At 54.2% G+C, this 18,448-nt stretch overlaps 5 protein-coding genes across 5 annotated transcripts; 3 read left to right on the top strand and 2 right to left on the bottom strand.

The window, feature by feature from the left end:
- Nucleotides 1-588: 588 nt before the first annotated feature.
- Nucleotides 589-2,298, top strand: CMQ_2711 (ubx domain protein; the record flags this gene model as incomplete). The annotated part of the gene is made up of 2 exons (XM_014316789.1): nucleotides 589-725; nucleotides 786-2,298. 2 exons carry the CDS (start codon nucleotides 589-591, stop codon nucleotides 2,296-2,298), a joined length of 1,650 nt encoding a protein of 549 aa, XP_014172264.1.
- A 589-nt stretch (nucleotides 2,299-2,887) lies between these two features.
- On the bottom strand, nucleotides 2,888-3,411 carry CMQ_3096 (60S ribosomal protein l36; the record flags this gene model as incomplete). The annotated part of the gene is made up of 3 exons (XM_014317174.1): nucleotides 2,888-2,962; nucleotides 3,034-3,216; nucleotides 3,355-3,411. The coding sequence occupies 3 exons, from the start codon at nucleotides 3,409-3,411 to the stop codon at nucleotides 2,888-2,890; spliced, it is 315 nt and encodes a 104-aa protein (XP_014172649.1).
- A 1,164-nt stretch (nucleotides 3,412-4,575) lies between these two features.
- CMQ_2995 (uncharacterized protein) lies at nucleotides 4,576-5,205 on the top strand (the record flags this gene model as incomplete). Its single annotated transcript, XM_014317073.1, has 1 exon — nucleotides 4,576-5,205. One exon carries the CDS (start codon nucleotides 4,576-4,578, stop codon nucleotides 5,203-5,205), a length of 630 nt encoding a protein of 209 aa, XP_014172548.1.
- A 362-nt stretch (nucleotides 5,206-5,567) lies between these two features.
- On the bottom strand, nucleotides 5,568-9,299 carry CMQ_3185 (chitin synthase f; the record flags this gene model as incomplete). The annotated part of the gene is made up of 2 exons (XM_014317263.1): nucleotides 5,568-6,010; nucleotides 6,071-9,299. 2 exons carry the CDS (start codon nucleotides 9,297-9,299, stop codon nucleotides 5,568-5,570), a joined length of 3,672 nt encoding a protein of 1,223 aa, XP_014172738.1.
- A 5,108-nt stretch (nucleotides 9,300-14,407) lies between these two features.
- CMQ_3052 (chitin synthase activator) lies at nucleotides 14,408-16,772 on the top strand (the record flags this gene model as incomplete). The annotated part of the gene is made up of 2 exons (XM_014317130.1): nucleotides 14,408-16,469; nucleotides 16,525-16,772. The coding sequence occupies 2 exons, from the start codon at nucleotides 14,408-14,410 to the stop codon at nucleotides 16,770-16,772; spliced, it is 2,310 nt and encodes a 769-aa protein (XP_014172605.1).
- Between the last annotated feature and the right edge of the window lie 1,676 nt (nucleotides 16,773-18,448).

Here is an 18,448-nt window from a genome sequence, read left to right on the forward strand (position 1 = left end):
CCGTCGCAAGCTTGGTCGGCAGTCGAGGAATGATCGTTCGTCTCCGTGCTTGTGCGGGCAGAGTGGGGCGAGAGACAGAAAGACAGCAGCGCAGATGGACGACGTGATGCAGATCAAGGATTCCGATGCATTGAGGCAGAGCAAGCTTGCTTCCACTCCAAAAGGCAACACGCAGCTGGCGCGGCTGGAAAACGTGACCTGGAGCTTTCCTTGCTAACGACACGGGCGATTGGCTGGTCCGCGCGTTTTCTGCCTGCCTGCCAGGCCGCTGCCAGACGCCACAGCCACCAGCCACAGAGGAGGAGGCGCACTTGCAGCCTGGAGCTCGACGCAATCGCCCCTCACTAGAAGAGACGATGATAAACGATAGTCCCTCTTCCGTGCACTTCTGCCACCTTCCGCAGCAGCGGGAACGTCGACAAGTACGGCCAATGCTCCGGACTCTCCCATCCACCTGAACGGAGCCATTTGCGAGCTCAGCTTGCCTTCTCTTCTGAACCCCACTACTGCGTGGCTCACAGCTTCAGCAGACAGGTTGTCAGACCTCTTTCACCAACCCATACTCCTTTACGAACGGATCTCGACACAATGGCCGCCTCTTTTACGGTCATTGCGACCGACCTTCGCCGAGTTTCCGCCAAGGCTCTGAATGGCGGCTTCATGATCGACGTGCTTGAGGATGCCTGCTCCAAATTCAAGCTCGACAGCGAGAAGTACCAGCTAAAGTGAGGCTCTCGCACCAGTCAATAACGTCTGATCAGCACTGACACTGGTCCCTTATACAGGCACAACAACAAAACTATCAACCTCACCGACCCTGTGCGCGCTTCCGGCCTCTCCCAGGGCGCAAAGCTCGAGCTTGTCGTCAAATCAAAGTCTCCGTCCGCCGTCACTGTCGCTTTGCGCCTGCCCCAATCTGAGGCCCGTCTGGGCATCCCAAACAACCGCGTGGCTGCCAAAGTGCGCAATGACACTCCGGTGTGGAAGCTGCTACGCCACCTCGAGGAGGAGCCCGCTGCCAAGCAGAAGGGCCTCAACATCACCGCACGAGGCGTGCCCCGGACAAGCACGCCAAACACCGGAGGGTCTGGCCAGCTCTACTGGGAGGCCCCCGTGCTCAAGTATACCGGACGCGAGCTGGTGACGCTCGACGACTTTCGCAAAACCCTGTCGCGGACGGGTATCGATACGGGCAGTCAGTTCGTGCACCTAGAGTTTCGTACCACCGACTACACGCTGGAGGAGGCGATGGAATCCGTACATAGGCAGCTTGAGCGGGAGGATGCCGAAGCCTCGGCCGCTGCGCCGGTCAGTGCCTCGGCCCTGACTGTAGCACCGGAAGCCGAGGAACTGGCGACACCTGAGACCACGACACAGCTCGGACATCCTGAGACCCTACGGCAGCATGACCAGCCCGAGAAGCCTGAGTTGTCCGAGCTGCCTGAACAAACAGCCCCGGTCACTGAACAGCAGATTGCAGAGCCACAGCTACCAGTGGCCGAGCCAGAGCCCATGGCTGTCGACCCATCACCAAGTCTCCTCCTTCCGGTACAGGTGTGGTCGCCACCGAAGGCGGGCGCCGGAATGCCAGCAGCTGCGGGTCTGCGGTGGGCCCGAGAGAACTACTCCAGTGGCGGTGGTGGTAGCTCCAGCTCGCACGGTCTGGCACCAAGTGTCGCACAGATGAAGGCGCACCAGAGGCATCTTGAGGAAGCTGGACGCAACAAACGGCTGAAGTCGGACTCGGAGCTGGAGGAGGAGACTCGCGAGCGCGAAGCTCGGGCGTCTGCCGTCGACAAGGTGGACATACGCATCCGCTTTCCTGACGGCTACACGGCGCTTTGGTCGTTCCCAAATGGAGCTACCGGCGCCACACTGCACGCGGCAGTGCGGAGAGTGTTGACGGAGGATGTTGCGCAGGAGCCGTTCCGGCTGGCACCACCTATGTCACGCGAGGAGATCCAGGACAATGCCGGCATCAAGCACGACCTGATCCGGGGATACGGCATGCGGGGAGGCGTGGTGATCAACTTCTTGCGGGGCAGCGGCGAGCCCAATGCAACCACTCCGGCTGCAGCTAATCGTCAGGGAGTGCAGTACGTGAAGTCGGAGGTGATGGCCATGGCACAGGATATTGTTGTGCCACAGCTCGGGGAGGATGACGATGATGAGGACGAAGAGAAGACAAGACAGGCCGAAGCAACAGCGGCGGCAGCAGAAGCAGCAGCTCATCGTCGGGACAAGCAGGGCGATGCGACCAAGAAGTTCTCCAAGTTTTTGCGCCTGGCAAAGAAGTGAGCTTGCGGTCACGTTAGCGGGCAGTTGTATGATTTCCCGGAGGCATGATAGGCATATTAGTAGCAGGCGTTTTAGGCGTCTTTTGTCCTACTGGCAGGCATAAAGATCAGTTAATGTCGTCGAATTAGCACAGCAGTACGGAGTATATTCTAAACCATGCAGTTTATCCATCACGTCTTTCTGTTCTGGTTGCGTGATCGGGGTGATGGGCAGCACAGCATGTAGTCAGGCTTTTTTTTTTAATTTGTTCTTTTTTTGTAGCGTGTTTTTGGTGTGTTCTGGTCTCTCTGGTTTCTTGTGTTAAGAAACAAGTTGTAATTCGTTGCGGTTTCTTTTTTCGACGCCAACCGAAATGCCGACCCAAAAAGCAAAGAGTAAAATATAAAATAAGATAGAGCCAGATGAAGAGGTAGGAATGAGGTAGAGAGGAGGGCACGAAGAAGAGTGTTTCTTTCCTCCCTTCAGTCGGCCATCTTCCTCTCTCTTCTTCTCTCCACAAAGTCACTCCCCGTTCCTCAAGAGTACCATTGACCATGTCCCATTGATGCCAGACTCTGCTCTATCGCGCCCCATCCTTCACACCGTCCGCTTAATGTCTGCGCGACTCGGCGATCACCCGGGTAAGCTCGTCGACCTTGGCCTTGGCACGGCCGAATGTGCCGAGCTGTGAAGATTAGTCAGCCAGCGTGCTCTTGCCGCAGAAGAAAAAGAGAGGGAAGAGGGAAAAAGACATACCCGCTTCTTAGCCAGCTTGCGCGCCCGCTTGTCCTTGCTGTTCCGCAGCAGCTCAATCACGCGGCGCTCGTACGGTGCCAGACCGGCAACCTCCTTGACGATGTCACGGACGAAAGCGGTGCGCTTGCTCAGGTGGCCCTTGGTGCGGGACACACGCGGCTTGATGACGCGGGGGGTGGTTTTCTGAATAGCAGAACATTGTTAGCAGCCTTTCATTCTGTCGGCCATCGACCGTCGGCTGCTGGCCATTGGCTTGCCAGCCCCGCCGGCCAGCTCATCCTCGCTCAATCTCAAGTCTCGCCGGGTGTCAGAAAAACGTACGAAACCCTTGTTGATGCCGACGGCCAGGCCGGTCCGGGGTGCTGCCTCCTTGGCCATTTTGTGCTGTGTTAGATATCCGTCGAGAGAGAGGTCGGCGAAATGGTTTGTTGTCTCGAAAGGCGATGATTTGCCGTCGAGATGATGGGTTGTCGACTTCGGTTGGGGTTGGGAATGAAAAAAAAAAAAGATCAATTCGGAGGGGGGAATTTTGGGGGGCCACACTAAAATTTGGCAAGAGATCTTCCCACGGAATGTGCGTTTCCTGGTCACGTGGTGGTGGATTTTGCACCACAAATTGGAAGAGAAAACCCTTAACGGAAAAGGCACGTGATAGAGTCAGTGTGGCTGGTAAGAGCTGTGGCGGCGAGCGCATATGGGCTATTCCAAAACCGGTTGGCGTGTGTCCTGGGAGTACTCCGTACTCTGTACTTCCTCGTGCTCCGTATTCCTTTGTACTTATCTGCATCCTGTTGCACGGAGGGCAACATAAACGAGCGGCGATCTCATATTTGGTTCCCAGAATAGCATCGTGCATCGCTGTTGACCGTACGAGTTTGGAGTACTTCACGGACCGTACCTGGTTGTGCTGCCATCGGCAAGGCCGTGAGGTCAACATGCAGCGAATAGTTTCCAAGAAGCTGCAAGCGATCGCGTCTTGGATAACTTCGCCACTCGCGTCAGCAGCCTGCGCAGAGGACGAGTTTGCGCCGGCTTTTCGGCATGGAAACATGAAACAAGCAAGCAGTCCCAACAAAAGAGTGGGAACAGCCCCTCTTTACATCTAAGACGACGATCTTCTCGTGCCTTTCCTTTGTCTACAGGCCCTTGCCCTCTCCATTGACCGCTGCCACCGGTGACGGCCGCAATCTTAGGCCAGGGGCAGCCTGTCCGCAGATGCAAGGCACCACAGGGATTCCGTGTTCCTGGTTATACATTGCACACTGTGTTTTTCAGCTGGTGCGATGCCTGGTTCCAGTACAGTGATACAAGGCCTGATCTGCCGTCTTTAAAGGAGGGCTGAGCTCCGCATTCCAGCAAACTACCTGTCTTGACTCGTTTGTCTTTCATTCACTCCTCTCTCTCTCTCGTTCATCTCACCGGCTTGGTCTGGTTTTTGCTTCGATCTTGCATCGTTTATCACCTGGCTTCTTTTCTTCCATACGCCACCATTCGTTCTGTCAAGCAAAGCTGCCAACAGCTTTCTTTCTATTCTGCCTCATCATGCACTTCTTCGGCTCTCGTCCGCTGCTGCTGCTGCTTCTCGCAGCCTTGCGCCTGCCGGCCGGCGCTCTAGCTCTGGATCTGGCATACGACCTGCCCGACGAGCTGCTGGCCCTTTTCTCGCCCGAACACTCATCCTCTTCCTCGTCCTCTTCATCCTCGTCCTCTTCTTGCACCTACCCGGTCAATTACACTCTCACCAACTTCTGCACCTTCTCGCCGCACAACGCCACGACCAACTCCACCGTCTCATACGTCTCCTTCACCTTTACCGACGAAGGCACCCAGATCACTACTCCCTGCTCCTACAACGCCTCTTCTACGTCGCTTACCGCTGGTACCCGCTACGCCGACCGCTATGCCTGTGACAACAAGCTGGTCTCCTTCATCTGGCAGCGCGGCGAAGCAACTCTTATTGAAGTTACCTGTCCCGGCCAGACATCGACCGTATACGAGGCCTCCGGGGCTGTCGAGCCCTCCGAGCTGCAGTGCTCCGACAGCACGAACGGCACGCTCTGCACTACTGCTGCACCTCTGACCGCCGTCTTCACCAGCGACGAGCCCAGTCCCCTGCAGAGCACGACGACACGGAAGATGCGTCATGTGCGCCGCCATGCGCCTGTCGTCTAGAATGACATGTTTCTTCTCGTCCTCGTACTATATTTAGATAGCAAAATACGTAGGGAGAAAAGAAAAGCGGTGGCGGGTCGGGAAGAAGGATAGATTAGATTCTGGCTTGGTATGTCAAGCCATGCAGACTGCGTATGTACTATACGCGCTTCATTTCAACCACAGAAAATCGCTTACAATTTGCTTACGCCTTTCAGATGCAATTATGTTGTTCCTTGAAGCCATTCGAAACTCCCGACAACCAGCGCACCAAGACGTCTCATGCGCTCGAAGTGAAAAACAAACCATGCAAGAAATCATATGCTGCACAGAAATTACCCGAGAAACAACCCAAAACAATACAGAGCGTGACTAGTAATGGCTCAGGCGTCCGTGTAGTACTCTTCATAATGTTGGTGGCCTGGAGCTGGCGGCGCTTTCATCCATGCACCGTCAGCCACGCTCTCTCTCGGCCCCCAGTAGCCGGTTCGCGATCGTCGCTCTCGTTCAAACTCGGCCCATCGTTTCATCGTGATCTTGCTGCTGTCGAACTCGCCTTCATACTCGATGCCGGCCTTTTTCGTCTTTGTCTGTTCGCCCGACGTCTTGCGCGTGTCGCCCCACGAGAAGTCGTCAAATTTCCAGAAGGCGTAGGTCGGCAGCACAAAGTTCCAGATGGGCAGCGACATGAGGTAGATAAACATCCAGCCGACGTATGACCACGAGTGTGCCGTTATCACAACAAGAAGGCCAGGAAGACCCAGGATCAGGCCCAGGAGAACCAAGGGGATAATATGGGGTGGTTGGTGGACGATGGAAATAATGACTGCTCTGTTAGTCGCTGGACTGGACACAAATGTATGCACATATGCACTTTGCAACTTACCAACATAGAACGTGAACGCAATGGCTGCCGGAAGCACAAGAGTACCGATCAGCTCGACTGAGATGACGAACTGCATGCTGAAGCAGAACGTGCCGCAGAGATCACGCACCAGAGCCAGCTCCATAAGGTTGTGCACAGTCGAATTGATCCAGCGGCGACGCTGCGACAGAAGCACAGCAAACGTATCGGGCACCGTCGTCTTGCACACCGCTTGGGGAATAAATACCTGCTTTCGCTTGGGGAATGTTCGCAGCATCAGCGTCGTCAGGTAACGGGCCTCGCCCAGCAGAAGCAGGTTTTTCTTGTGCAACGTGTCCACCACATTTTCCGAGTAGTGCTCGACAACGTCAGGATTCGCCAGGATTGGAACCCAGTAGTTGTGCGCGCCTTTCGGTGCTTTGATCCGATACATGCAGAAGCAGCCGGGTAGGCACGTCACACCGCCAAACACAGACTCAAATGACTTGGACAGGTGGTGGGAGATAAAGTACTCAAACACCTGGATGGCCGTCACCCAGCTGTCTCGCTTGTTCGCAATCTTGGTCTCGCCACAGAGGCCCATGATCTCTGGATCCTTCACCATGGCTGAGACCATGTGTGTCAGGCTGTCAGGGAAGACCTTGGTGTCGGCGTCGACCATCAACACTATTTCGTAAAAATCGGGCGAGATCCCAGTGACCTTCCAGAGGCCGTTGAACATTTCAAACTCGAGTTCCGTCATCCGCTCGTCAAACATGACCTTTTGCAGAAACGACATCAGGATGATCTGGCTGTCGCGCTTTCCACGGTTGCCAGGCTTTGACTTGGTCTCCTCGTCCGGCGTCCCACACTTGACCACCACCATCATCGGAACGCGCTGTTGCTTGTCTATCGGGATGCGCGACTTGGCGCCATAGTCGTAAAACCCGGCATAGATCTTCGCCATGTTGTGGCGCTTGGCTCCGCTCGCCACAGCCACGTACGAGAAAGGCTGCACTTCTTCGCGCGGGATTGTCAAGTCCTTCATCATGCCAATCGAAATATCCGGTGTCGACATCGACTCGCCCTTGCCCTTGATCAAGCCGTCGCAGATAACGAGGATGACCTTGTGGCTGTTGGGGTAGTCCGTCATGGCGATCGAATCCAGCGTCGTTCGCAGGCCCATCTCGCCTTCGGAATATGCCGTCACCAGGCAGATGGAGTGAGCCAGAGGGAAGCCCCAAGGCATCCAGTCCGAAGGCGGTTGCGGCACAACTGCCTCGTGAATGAAGCCGGCCGGACCGTATCCCTCGGTCGGTGTGCCGTTGTTGCCGTAGGGATCAGAGCGCAGGAAGCTGCTGCGGCTGTCGTTTCCATTGCTGTATAGTGCGTCAGAGTGGCTAAGTTGGGCGCTGGCGTTCTGGCTCGCCATCGTCGTCGGTACCGTCCGCGCCCGAGGAGTGTGATCAATGGCCGAAACAGCAGTGAACCTCGAAGTCGTCGGCAGGAAGCTGGCCCGCTTGCTGTTTCGGTCTGAGCTGGCAGCGGCCACACCTCGCTGCCAATATCGCCAGGCATCCGCGGCGGCGCGCGGTAGATGTCCTCGCTCCAGTCTTCGATGTGTCGATTGCGCTTCCGCTTGTCGGACGACTGCGACGTCTTGGCTGCGCCGTACGACTTGGCGATGAACCATTGAAAGATCAACGCCAGAAAGAATCGGGCCAGGACAACGGCCAAAAATGAGGACGAGGGACATGTACAAGACCACCTTAAATGCAATGCACCCCACCGTCGTCGAAGCGACCGTGCCGACCTTGATTATGTCCTCAAAGCACTCGGCAATGTCTTTGTCACCCGATGCCTGAAGGCTGCGTGTCACATCGCGGCCGTGGATGGCCTTGTTCGCTGCAGTGGTTTTGTCGCGCAGCTCCTTGAACCGATTAGGTATGGTGACTTCATCTTCGTTGAACCAGTACAGGAGGTCGAGATCCAGCACAATGCCCGAGTACACGACGAGATTGCGAGAGCTGTTCTTCACGTCATCCCACGTGTAATATACATGGGCAGTGGGCTTGAGGTCGAGGTAGAAGTTATTGCGAGCAGCTGCAGTGGTATGGCAGCCATAGCCAAGATAGTAAGGGACTGTAGAGTTGGGCTCACTGGAGCCGTCTTGGTTGAAGGTGTTGCAAGGGAAATACCACGCCAGGTCGTTATCCGAATTCGTCGGGACGTCGGAGTTGTTTGCAAGCGTGATGATATTCTTGCAGCGGCCGTTCACGTTTTGGAACAGAAAACTGCCGTCCTGCCCTCCATGCTTCTCGGACAGGCCGTACAGCACATTGGTGCCCGCGGGAATACCGTCTGCTGCTGGGTGCTTCGACCTGGTCAGATCGTAGGCCAGACCATGGAAGATCATGTAGCCAGAATCGACGTGGTTAACCCGAAGACGGAGGGTTTTCGAACGGCAGACAACCGCCGTGAAGCCAAAGGTCTGAAAGCCAACTAGGGCCATGATCGCCATAATGATGCTGATCAGTCCCATTTTTTCCCCCCAAGCACGCTGCTGCTCCTTCTCCCGCTTGTGGAAGCAGTACCGCAGAACGAAGTCGGGACACCAAAAGGTAACGAGGTAGCAGTAGAAAAGCCACAGGCTGGGCGGGCGCGTCGGCTCAACCACACGCCTGTGACGGCTTCTCTTTCGCTTGCTGCCCTTGTGAATCTTATTCGACTTTTGCTCCCGGTCAGATCTGCGACGGCTTCTGTGTTTTTTTTCCGCCTCGTCGCTGTTTGTCCGGCTGGGCACCATGCCTGGCGCAGGAGAAACGTCAGACGCAGCATCGCCAACACGGGAGCCAGAGACGTCGGTAGCGCCCTCGAGATCTTCTACAATGGGATCGTTGCCGGTAGACGAAGGAGCCGTGTTCATGTTGGCCGCATGCTTTCGGTAGTGGTAGTTGGGGTGATCTTTCCCTATCCTGTTCCGCTCCGGCCGGACCAAGCTCCTCTTCCTCGGAATAGGTGGCCGTTCGCTAGGGGGTTCGGACATATCGCCTGTGGACGACAGTGGAAGGCTCTCCGCTGCTACATCGGGATCCCTTAACGTGTCTTCGAAGGAGGCCGAAGAGTTTGCGCGCCGACGACGGCCCTCGACTGGATGGTAGCGGCTGGTGTCGACATCGCTGGCGCGACTGCTGCGTCGTTGGGAAGATTGCCGGCGTCTGCTTCGTGAGTCATACGGCGGCTCGCCGCCAGGCCTTCTGTGTTGAGACATGGCCCTGATCGGATTAAGTCAGCGGAGAGGGACCTGCAGAATATCTGGCCTGACGAAAGCATGAAGAAGAGCGAAGCAGAGAAGTACACGGTCAAATCGTTTACCCTTGCAGAGCAGCGGCGTTGGCACTGCGGAAAGTGGGTAAGGAGACTTGCAAGAACTCCAGGATGCGGAGGCAAAGAGGCCCTCTATGAAGCGAGAGAAAATCTTCGAGTCGCAGAGGACCAGAAGAACCAAGCAAGAGTGCGAAAATGTCACCCGGAACGCGCCAAGCACTCTCAAAACGAAGGAACGCACTCAAAACGAATATCTGCAGCTGAACGCAGAGCCAGTCCAGAAAAAGCCCGCTCTGAGAGGCAGGAGAGGGAACGGGGAAGCGAAAGAGAGGAGAAAGCTGAGACGGGGTGTAGTTGGGGGCGTGTCTTACCAACAAATATAATTGGGTGGGATGCAGCCGCCACTGGCAGTAAATAATATTAGGTTGTGTCTCTTGAAGGTCACAATCCCTGCTGGAAAATGCCAGCGCCGAAGTCACCCTCAGGAGCCTTGCTTGCTGTCTTGCTTTGCCGCTGTACTTTTTTAATCGGCTCTTGCCTCGAAAGGCTTGGAAAGCGGTAATCGCTCCTTGCTTGGTCGTGTTTGTCTGCGTCGTATTCTAGTAGGTGTTCCGCTCGTATAACTTTCAGGTGAAGGAGGGCGAATGCGACCCAGACGGTGTCAATGGTCAATGGCACAGCAGCTAAGCACCCAAGAGCTGCAGGCACAAACGACGTGGCCACCAGAGCTGTTTTCTTCGAGACTCGTTGGCGTAGGAAGAAGACGTAAGCCAGTATAACAATAAAGTGGCAGGCGGCTGAAGAAAGGCTGCGTTGGCCCTCTCGCAGGTGTAAGAGAAGTGGATCGAGAGATCGACCTGCGCGCGTTCAGTTAGACATGAGGGTCGTTAAGAAAGGCCGTGAGGAGAGAAGCACTGAGGACAAGGACGATAAGAGAGAATGCCGATAGTAATTTGGAGCGTTGAAAAACGCAATATACGAGTACAGCAAAGTATGATCTAACAGCATGTAATGGATGGTCGCGGGGGGAACCAAGAGGGCGAATAGAAGACGACGGTAACCAAGAGACCCCCCGTAGAAGAACAAGGGTGGGAGGCCGATGATATCTTGGTCGGATTTTACTTATTCTCGAGCTCTTTGCTTATTTCCACCTAGGCGGCAGGCGCCGTCGTCGCCCGTAACTGCCATACGAGACAGTTGCCTCTGGCGTGGACTGGAAACAGCAGCAATTCTATGCTGTGGGGACCTCTCCGGTTTAGCGGATCGAACAGTGCATTGCCTGACGCAGGGGCACTAGCAAAAGAAGCTGTTCGTATAATTTGTTAGCACGCTTTTAGTGCGGCTGCTACTGCGCTTGCACTTCCTAAACTGGGCTGGCAACCAAGCCAATACGTTGGCCTGCCGACGATGGCTTTTGCTGAATCACGACAGTGAGGGGGCAATCCACACTGTGACCACCAGTTTACGACGTACGGAGTATGGGGTACGAGTACGAGTAATGCTAGATTGAGAGTAATCATCATACGACGTGCATAGGATAATGCGCTTCTGCTTTGTAAAAGCGCACTTGCATATGCGTATCATATAGACGGATGGCATTAAGATAGATTCTGTCATCGGGAATATAAAGTTGAAAAGGTCTCATCCGCGGGATTGTCTTTGTCAGGAATGCAGGATCTACGCGCAAGTCAACGTCAGCTATAAAAGTACGATAGACACTACCGCTTCTCAATAGACGGCACCTTTTTTTTTTGCTTATGCATTGCCATGTAAGAGGGGTCGCGTAACTTAGGACACAAGTTGTGTGCAGTATCTTACTCGTACCCGCAAGTATTCGCACATATATTCACTACATGGCTATATACAGAGTAGGAAAAGACACTGCTGCGCCTCGCTACATAATTGAAGAAGCGCTACGGAGTATACTCCGTACGAAGGTGATAACAAGCGCCCGTAGGGGGCAATACGAAACCGTCGTGACTGTGTACTCGAAATCCGGAGCAGAACACTTGGCTTACACAAGGCTGGCATACGAGACCAATTTGGAATGTTAAAAGAAGCGAACCCTTCGGTCGCCTCCCCGCCAGCCAAATTTTCGGGCTTGTTCTGTGTTTTGGTGCCCTGTGGAGTCTCATCCAGTTCCCTTTATTAGTGTACGGAGTACGACCGATTATGTTGGGTTTAAAGCGGGGACCTTTATTACCAATAAACATTTACGGTTATACTCCGTATTGCAAAATGACCGGAGAGGCCGAAAAGCATGAAGCACGGGACATGAAATCGGGTAAAGAGATCTGCATCCCCAGCCTCATGCAGCAGCTGAAGTAGGACTTCATTGTGCACCTTGATCCAAAGTACCAATACACGTCGAAATCCCCGTATTTCCGCAAGGCCAGCAGACTGCAAACAGATCAAACGGGGCACAAAACAGCAGATCGAGATGGCATCGTCGCTCTGGATTTCCGAACGCCAATCATGACAATTGTCTGACTTTGTGTCTACAAGTATTGAAAGCGGGGGCCGACCTGGCGAAAGCGGCTCGCAGAAATGGCACCACGAATTGTGTCAAGTGATCTCAAAAATCGCCTGCCGAAATACGAGCACGCATTATGAACTAAGCCGTTAGGCCTTTTCATAGTCCTACGGAGTAGTTTTCATTTGTGCCATTTCCAATTAAGGTTGAGACAGAGGGTATGTCTCCTGGAGGAAGTTGAACACTTACATGGCATTCTAATCTACAAGCATCTTTTCCGACGAAGGTGTTTTTCGCTTCTGACAATTCGCATTCCTGCAAAGAATGTGACTACTCCGTATTTGTAAAAGGCGGGGAGGGTATTGCTCCGTACTCCGTAATTGAAGCTGAAATGACTGCGGGGGAAGGCGGACAGAAAAGGGAGCCCCATGCCAATAGAACAGCACCGGTCGGTACTCCGTAGTTGCAAAGGGCGCAAGTAGCAGTTCTTGAAGAACCTCGTTGGCATGGGAGAAAAAATATCCGCACGAGTGACTGCGGCCACGCGCAACGGAATATAAAGGTTACAGTAGGGAAGGAACAGGCCATGATTAAGAGGCCTACGCGTGTACGGCTAACTATATTTGGACATGACAAGGGACGCAGACTGAGCCTCAACAAAAGTATAATACATCGTCACTTGGTGAAGCTCATGCAGACACCGTCCTCAGCCAGCTGCCGGCATTTCTCTCCAAGTCTGTGTTGATGCATGTCGGCAGAAGGCGGATCGAAGGGGTCCATGTAATCGGCACGTATACGGAGTACAAGTACTTGCTCCAGTATAGTTTAATTTTAGCTTGTCACGGTACTATGGGAGCCAGTCACGGCAGCGGAAAGCTTGCCAGATACTCCGTAATACGAGCGGCACTTCTGAAGGCCCCGGACTTGTCTCGGATGCCACTACTGCCTTTGTGTTCCAAGTGGCCGCCAGACTTCGCGGTGAACAAGGACGGTTTCATTACGCGCACATCGTACTCACTTGTACAGAGTATCTCACGGAGCACGGAGTACTTATCTAACTATGGACTTCAAGGGCTCAGATGCATTCCCAGTGGACGGCGAGGCTGGGCCGGGTTAGTACATAGTAAGGTATGAATCACGCATATCATGTGTCATGGAAACTCCTTTCGGCGGTCCGCCTGTCCCACTGAAGCGTCTGTTTAGACTGTTGGAGAGGTTTGTGACGGTAGAGCTATACTTTTCTCGTACTCGTACAAATAAGACGGCCTTGCTCGTATCGTCAATGCATTGCGTCTTCTACCTGCTCCATACAGAATGCACCGACCATATTGATTTTTCTCCGCTATTCACTGCTGGATCCAGTCGTAAAAACAAGCAAGCACACGTGTACACTCGGGCTCCGTCTGCCGGCCTGGAAATAGGAGCGCCAGGAACTATTCCTCCTGCTGCCACTGCCATCCATCCCTGCAGTCGTCCTGCCCGATCGCACTGTCTTACGATAGTGCAATCTGCCCGCCCGCTTTCCCTTCTGCATCTCTGCTAGCGCTCGAAGTTTTCGCAGGCACGGCCTTGTGTCCCAAGTGATTGAACAACTGGGTTTGGCTCACTAGCTCGACCCACTTCACTGACCACCTCCCGTTCTGGAAAGAGCCAGTTGCCTCCGACGCCTGCTCGGTGTCTTACATGGCAAGGTGCTCTTGTATGTCATACGTACCTTTTTTTGTAACAGCTGTAATAATGCTCGTATTCAGCCTGCACCACTCCATTCAGCCTTTTCAGCCTACTGTCGAAGTACTTGTACACCTCACTCAACGATTTCCATCGCAACGACAGCGCGTCTCTTCCTTGCTACAACGGCTTTAAACATCATCATTGCCTTCTCTGCCGTCAGAAATAGTACATCAACAGCCACGACCGGCAACCAGTCAGATTGTACCAGTTGCCCAAACACACGTTTCCGCATCTTCCGACACCATGCACAGCTGTTTCTGATACCAGCAACAACAGGCTCCCACGTCGGATTTAGTGTGCCTGGACGGCCCCACGGCCCCTAACCTCTTCTAAAAAACTGTCCACCAGCCGCGCCCATTTTCGAATAAAATCCAACAGGGGATCCCATCATGTTGTAAGGGGCACCATCAAAGGGGAGAAAAAACAGAGCCGATCTCGTTTCTACTGCGATTATCAACCTTTCTCTCCTCTCCACCACCCCTAACCCTTGTTCCTTTTCTTCATCGATTAGGCTCGAGGTGTCTGGTATTGCTTCTTTTACGGAGTGTTTCCTTCTTTGGTTCTTCGCTCGCTTCGCTGAGTTGTTGTCTGTGTGTATCTGCTCTGTTTGCTCCCGGCTACTGGACCGCTCCTGTCCTGCCACTCGTCGCCAGCCGTCTCCCTCAGTTAGTCTTAGTCTCTCGTTGGTCTCGAAAAGCCTCATAGCCACACGCAGCTGTCTGAACGCTTGGATCCTGACAGCCCTTCTGGATAGGACCTGCCCTTAATTCTCTCGCCCTCTCCCCCTCCCCCATCCCCCTCCCCATCCCCATCCTGGTCTGCTACCCTTGTGCGTTTGGTTGCTCGCCATGGCCGCAGTGACGGCAACAGCCCCTTCACCGGCGTCTCCACCAGCTATTCCGGCCAGGCGGAGACCGGTATCACTACAGCTGTCTGAGATTACGACCGGGGAGCCCGGGCAACTTTCTGTGAGAACACCTGCCACTGAGTCAGTGGGGATGAGGCTGTCGCCTGTGTCGCCGGTTCAGGAGTGCTTCCAACCCGAAAACTGGGCCCAGCCGTCCAGTGCGGATATCGAGAACAGCTCTGAACATGTGCTCACTCCTCCTCCTGGCGCAGGCCGAGACCTCACCAGAGCCTTCAATGTCTCAGCACTGTCTCCCCAATCACCCCAAAACTCAAGCACAAAGACGTATGGGATAGAGCGGCCTGCTCCCGTTGCCTCGGTCGCCGGTAGAAGCCGACAGATAGAGGATCGCCCACTGCCGATATTGAACGTCAGGTCGGTCCCTGAGTCAACGGAAAGGGGCAATGGACCCCTGAGACCGCTTGAAGCTGCCGTCCCGGGGACGGACGGCACCAACACGTACGGAACTGCACCCATGAGGCCATGGGGCAACGACCGCAACGACCTCAACAGAAATGTAACAGTCCGGTCAACGGCAACCACCAGCACTAGCTCGTTTTACGGTGCCAACGACGCTCCCGGCTTCGTCGATCCGTCACCCAAGAGCTCACTAGAGGATGGCGCCTTTGAAACGCAGTCAGTGCCACAGTTTCAGTACCAACATGAGGCCTTCCTGCCACAGTCCGCAGGACTGCCCGCCTCAGCGCAACAGGAGCAGCTGCTCGACGACCTGCGCTCTGCATCTACTCCGGACCTGGTCAGCCGGGCATCTCCCTCCAACCGTCACCTCACCCCGAACTCTAGCAACGTTCGGCAAAGCTTGTTGCCCCGTCCACATTCCTCGTATTCTGCGTATTCCGATAATGGCTCGCATGATCGTTCGTCTCCCGGCGTGTATGGAGGCCCACAGCACCGCGTCCCGTCATCTAACTCACGCAAGTCGCCCGACACGCGGTCGACATCGTATGCGGACATGCTGAATCTTCCCTACCCCCAACCTGCTCCGTCACCCATCAACATGAACAACGTCCAGCTCCGGAATGCTATTGGCAGCAACGCTTCGCTTCTGAGCACGCAAAAGACACTCGAAATGTACCGCCAAAATGTGAAGAAGACTAATGACATGTCTATCCAATATCCGTTTGCAGTCTTCCTTATTTCTACCGCACAGGAGCAAGGCCTTAACTTTGACGAGCCGGCAAAGCGAAAATCCAGCCCTCACTCAGCTCGCGACCAGGAGAGCCCCTCTGTGGAGAGCGATGACGTATCACCCCAAGAACTCGTCCGAGAAGCACGCAGCATTCTGCAGCGCTTGTCCAACGCCGGGTATCCCTTTGCGCAGTACTACCTGGCTGACGGCTATGCTTCGGGCTTATTCAGCAAAGGAAAAGAGGATTATAATGCAGCATTCCCCCTCTTCGTTCTGGCAGCAAAGCACGGCCACGCCGAATCTGCTTACCGGACTGCCCTATGTTACGAGTTTGGCTGGGGTTGCCGCAAAGATCCTATCAAGGCCATCCAGTACCTCCGAACCGCTGCTTCGAAACGTCATCCAGGCGCCATGACGCGGCTTGGCAGGGCCTGCCTTTCCGGCGATCTGGGCGAGAAGCGATACCGAGAGGGTGTCAAGTGGATGAAGCTGGCTACCGAGGCCTCTGACACGATCTACAACGGTGCACCCTTCCATCTAGCCTGCATGTATGAGACTGGCTATGGCGCCGACATCTTCAAGGACGAAAGCTATGCGGCCGAGCTGTTTACCCAGGCGGCCGAGCTCGGTCATCCTGATGCCAGTTTCCGCATGGGTGATGCCTATGAGCACGGCAGGCTAAATTGCCCCCGCGATCCGGCTCTGAGCGTGCACTTTTACACCGGTGCTGCCGAGCACGGCCACCCTGCAGCCATGATGGGCCTGTGTGCCTGGTACATGGTTGGTGCCGAGCCCGTGCTTGAGAGAGACGAGGAGGAAGCGTACGAGTGGGCCCGCCGCGCGGCTGATCTTGGTACGTTGCAATCACTGGAGCAGTCGAGAAGGACCTTTGTTCTGACTTATAACAGGCTACGCAAAGGCGCAGTATGCAGCTGGCTATTTCACCGAGATGGGTATCGGCTGTCGGAGAGACATACTTGAGGCTAATCTGTGGTACGTCAAAGCGGCCGAATCGGGCGAAGAACGGGCACAGCAGCGACTATCAGCCATACGTGCCGCTGCGTCTGGCGGGAACATCCCTTTGGATGTTGAGCCTACCCATAAGAGCAAGCTGAAAAAGAAAGGCTCCAAAGAGGAAAGCTGCAGCATCATGTGACGAAGTCACAAGTTGCGATGATACGACGATATGAAGCCAAGCAGCCGAAGAAGGTCATCATTCAGCGTTCTTCTCAGCGGTGTTGCCCATCATGCAACCGCTCCTCCTGTGATCAATTACTCTTGTCATTTTCGTTCCGCCAGCTTGGACATTCACGATATCAATACCCTTTGATGCCGATGACAGCATGGCGACAATCCTACCTTTTTGTATCGGTTTTCACCGCTCTGGCATTGTCACCCGACACACGGCTGACTTCCGCAAGCAGTCCTGCTGCACTAAGACATTTAGAAAGCACCAGGATAGCGGCAAATTATACACGGGGCCCGGCATTACTCCGTAAGCACGGGACGGCGGAGAACGTCTCATCGCTCGTCTGTTTCTTCATCGCTTCCAGCTCCATCTCTGGGCTTGTCCTATACTTTCTTTTTCTTCCTTTCTTTACGATATTTATCTTGTTTGCTCGCATAAGACGGACAGGTTGGAATGGCTCGAAACACGCCCATATTCATGTTCGGGAACCAATCATAAAAGGTGTAATTGTTTCCGTGGAAAACGGCGTCACTCTCGGTCATTTGTTCTCTTTGGTTCCTGTTCTGTTTCCGGGGACCGGTACTCCTTTTTCTATCGTATGGGGATTTCATATTGGGGGACTGTCACGTTGGAAGGCAAAAAGAATAGAGGGCAGCAACCTGCCGTCTGAGAATGTCTAGCTTGTTAGTGCCCATGCCAGTCTGGTTGGGATCTGACGGTGTATGCTATCGTTGATTGTCTTCGTACAGGCTTGACAATTGATTGCTATCTTCGTATGCTTGCCAGACGACGACGGCCGTAGGTGACTTAATGGTGAATAAACAAGCTATTTGGTTTCGTCTTCATTTCCTGTACTTATTACATTCAATCCAGAATAGTCACGGAATATTAAGCGAGCCAGTGTGCGGTTCTCTGTGGCATCCTATCTAATGACCACTACATTGCCTTTGCACACAAGGAAGTGATATGAGAGCACATACGAGTAGTAAGCGATCTCCGGTTTGGTTGACTAGAGCCTCTATATATTGTGCTTTTTCACAGACACATACATTCAAGGCCGGGTTTCTAACGGCGCCCCGACTTCGCACTCTTAGCCGTAATGTTGGTCGGCCTACGGATTACATCTGCCCACTTCCACCAGAAGCTGCCGCGAGCCGCCTGCCAGCCGCACCTGACCTCATTGTCATCGGTGTCACGGGGCTATCGTTCTTGGTTGGTTAACATGTTTTTTTTCTGGGTCAAATCGTGTCGAACCGACCCACCAGTCAAAGGCGTCTCGCACCTGCCGTCCTATGTATCTTATGTATCTTATGTGATACGGAATAGCTGTGATAATGCGTATTCCACCCTCTGTACTCTATACTGTTCCTCCTGCCATTCGCCAGCACACATGCAATCGCCCTTTTCTTTTTCAAGAAGCCACTCCTCATTTTTGCGGTCTGGTGCCACCCCTCACGTCGTTAATTTAATTTCCCCGCCCAACTCCACGGACCTGTCCCGCTGTGGTTCTGGGATTTCTTGTCTCAACTAACAGCAGCATACTCGTATGTTCTTCTGTTCCTTCAGCTCGATACTGCATCGCCAAAGCCGCCCTGCCTCGCGGTCGAGCTATAGGTATCTCGACTCTAGCTACCAAGTACGCG

The sequence above is a fragment of the Grosmannia clavigera genome, assembly GCF_000143105.1.
Source record: "Grosmannia clavigera kw1407 unplaced genomic scaffold GCSC_144, whole genome shotgun sequence".
NCBI classification, from domain to species: Eukaryota; Fungi; Ascomycota; class Sordariomycetes; order Ophiostomatales; family Ophiostomataceae; genus Leptographium; species Leptographium clavigerum.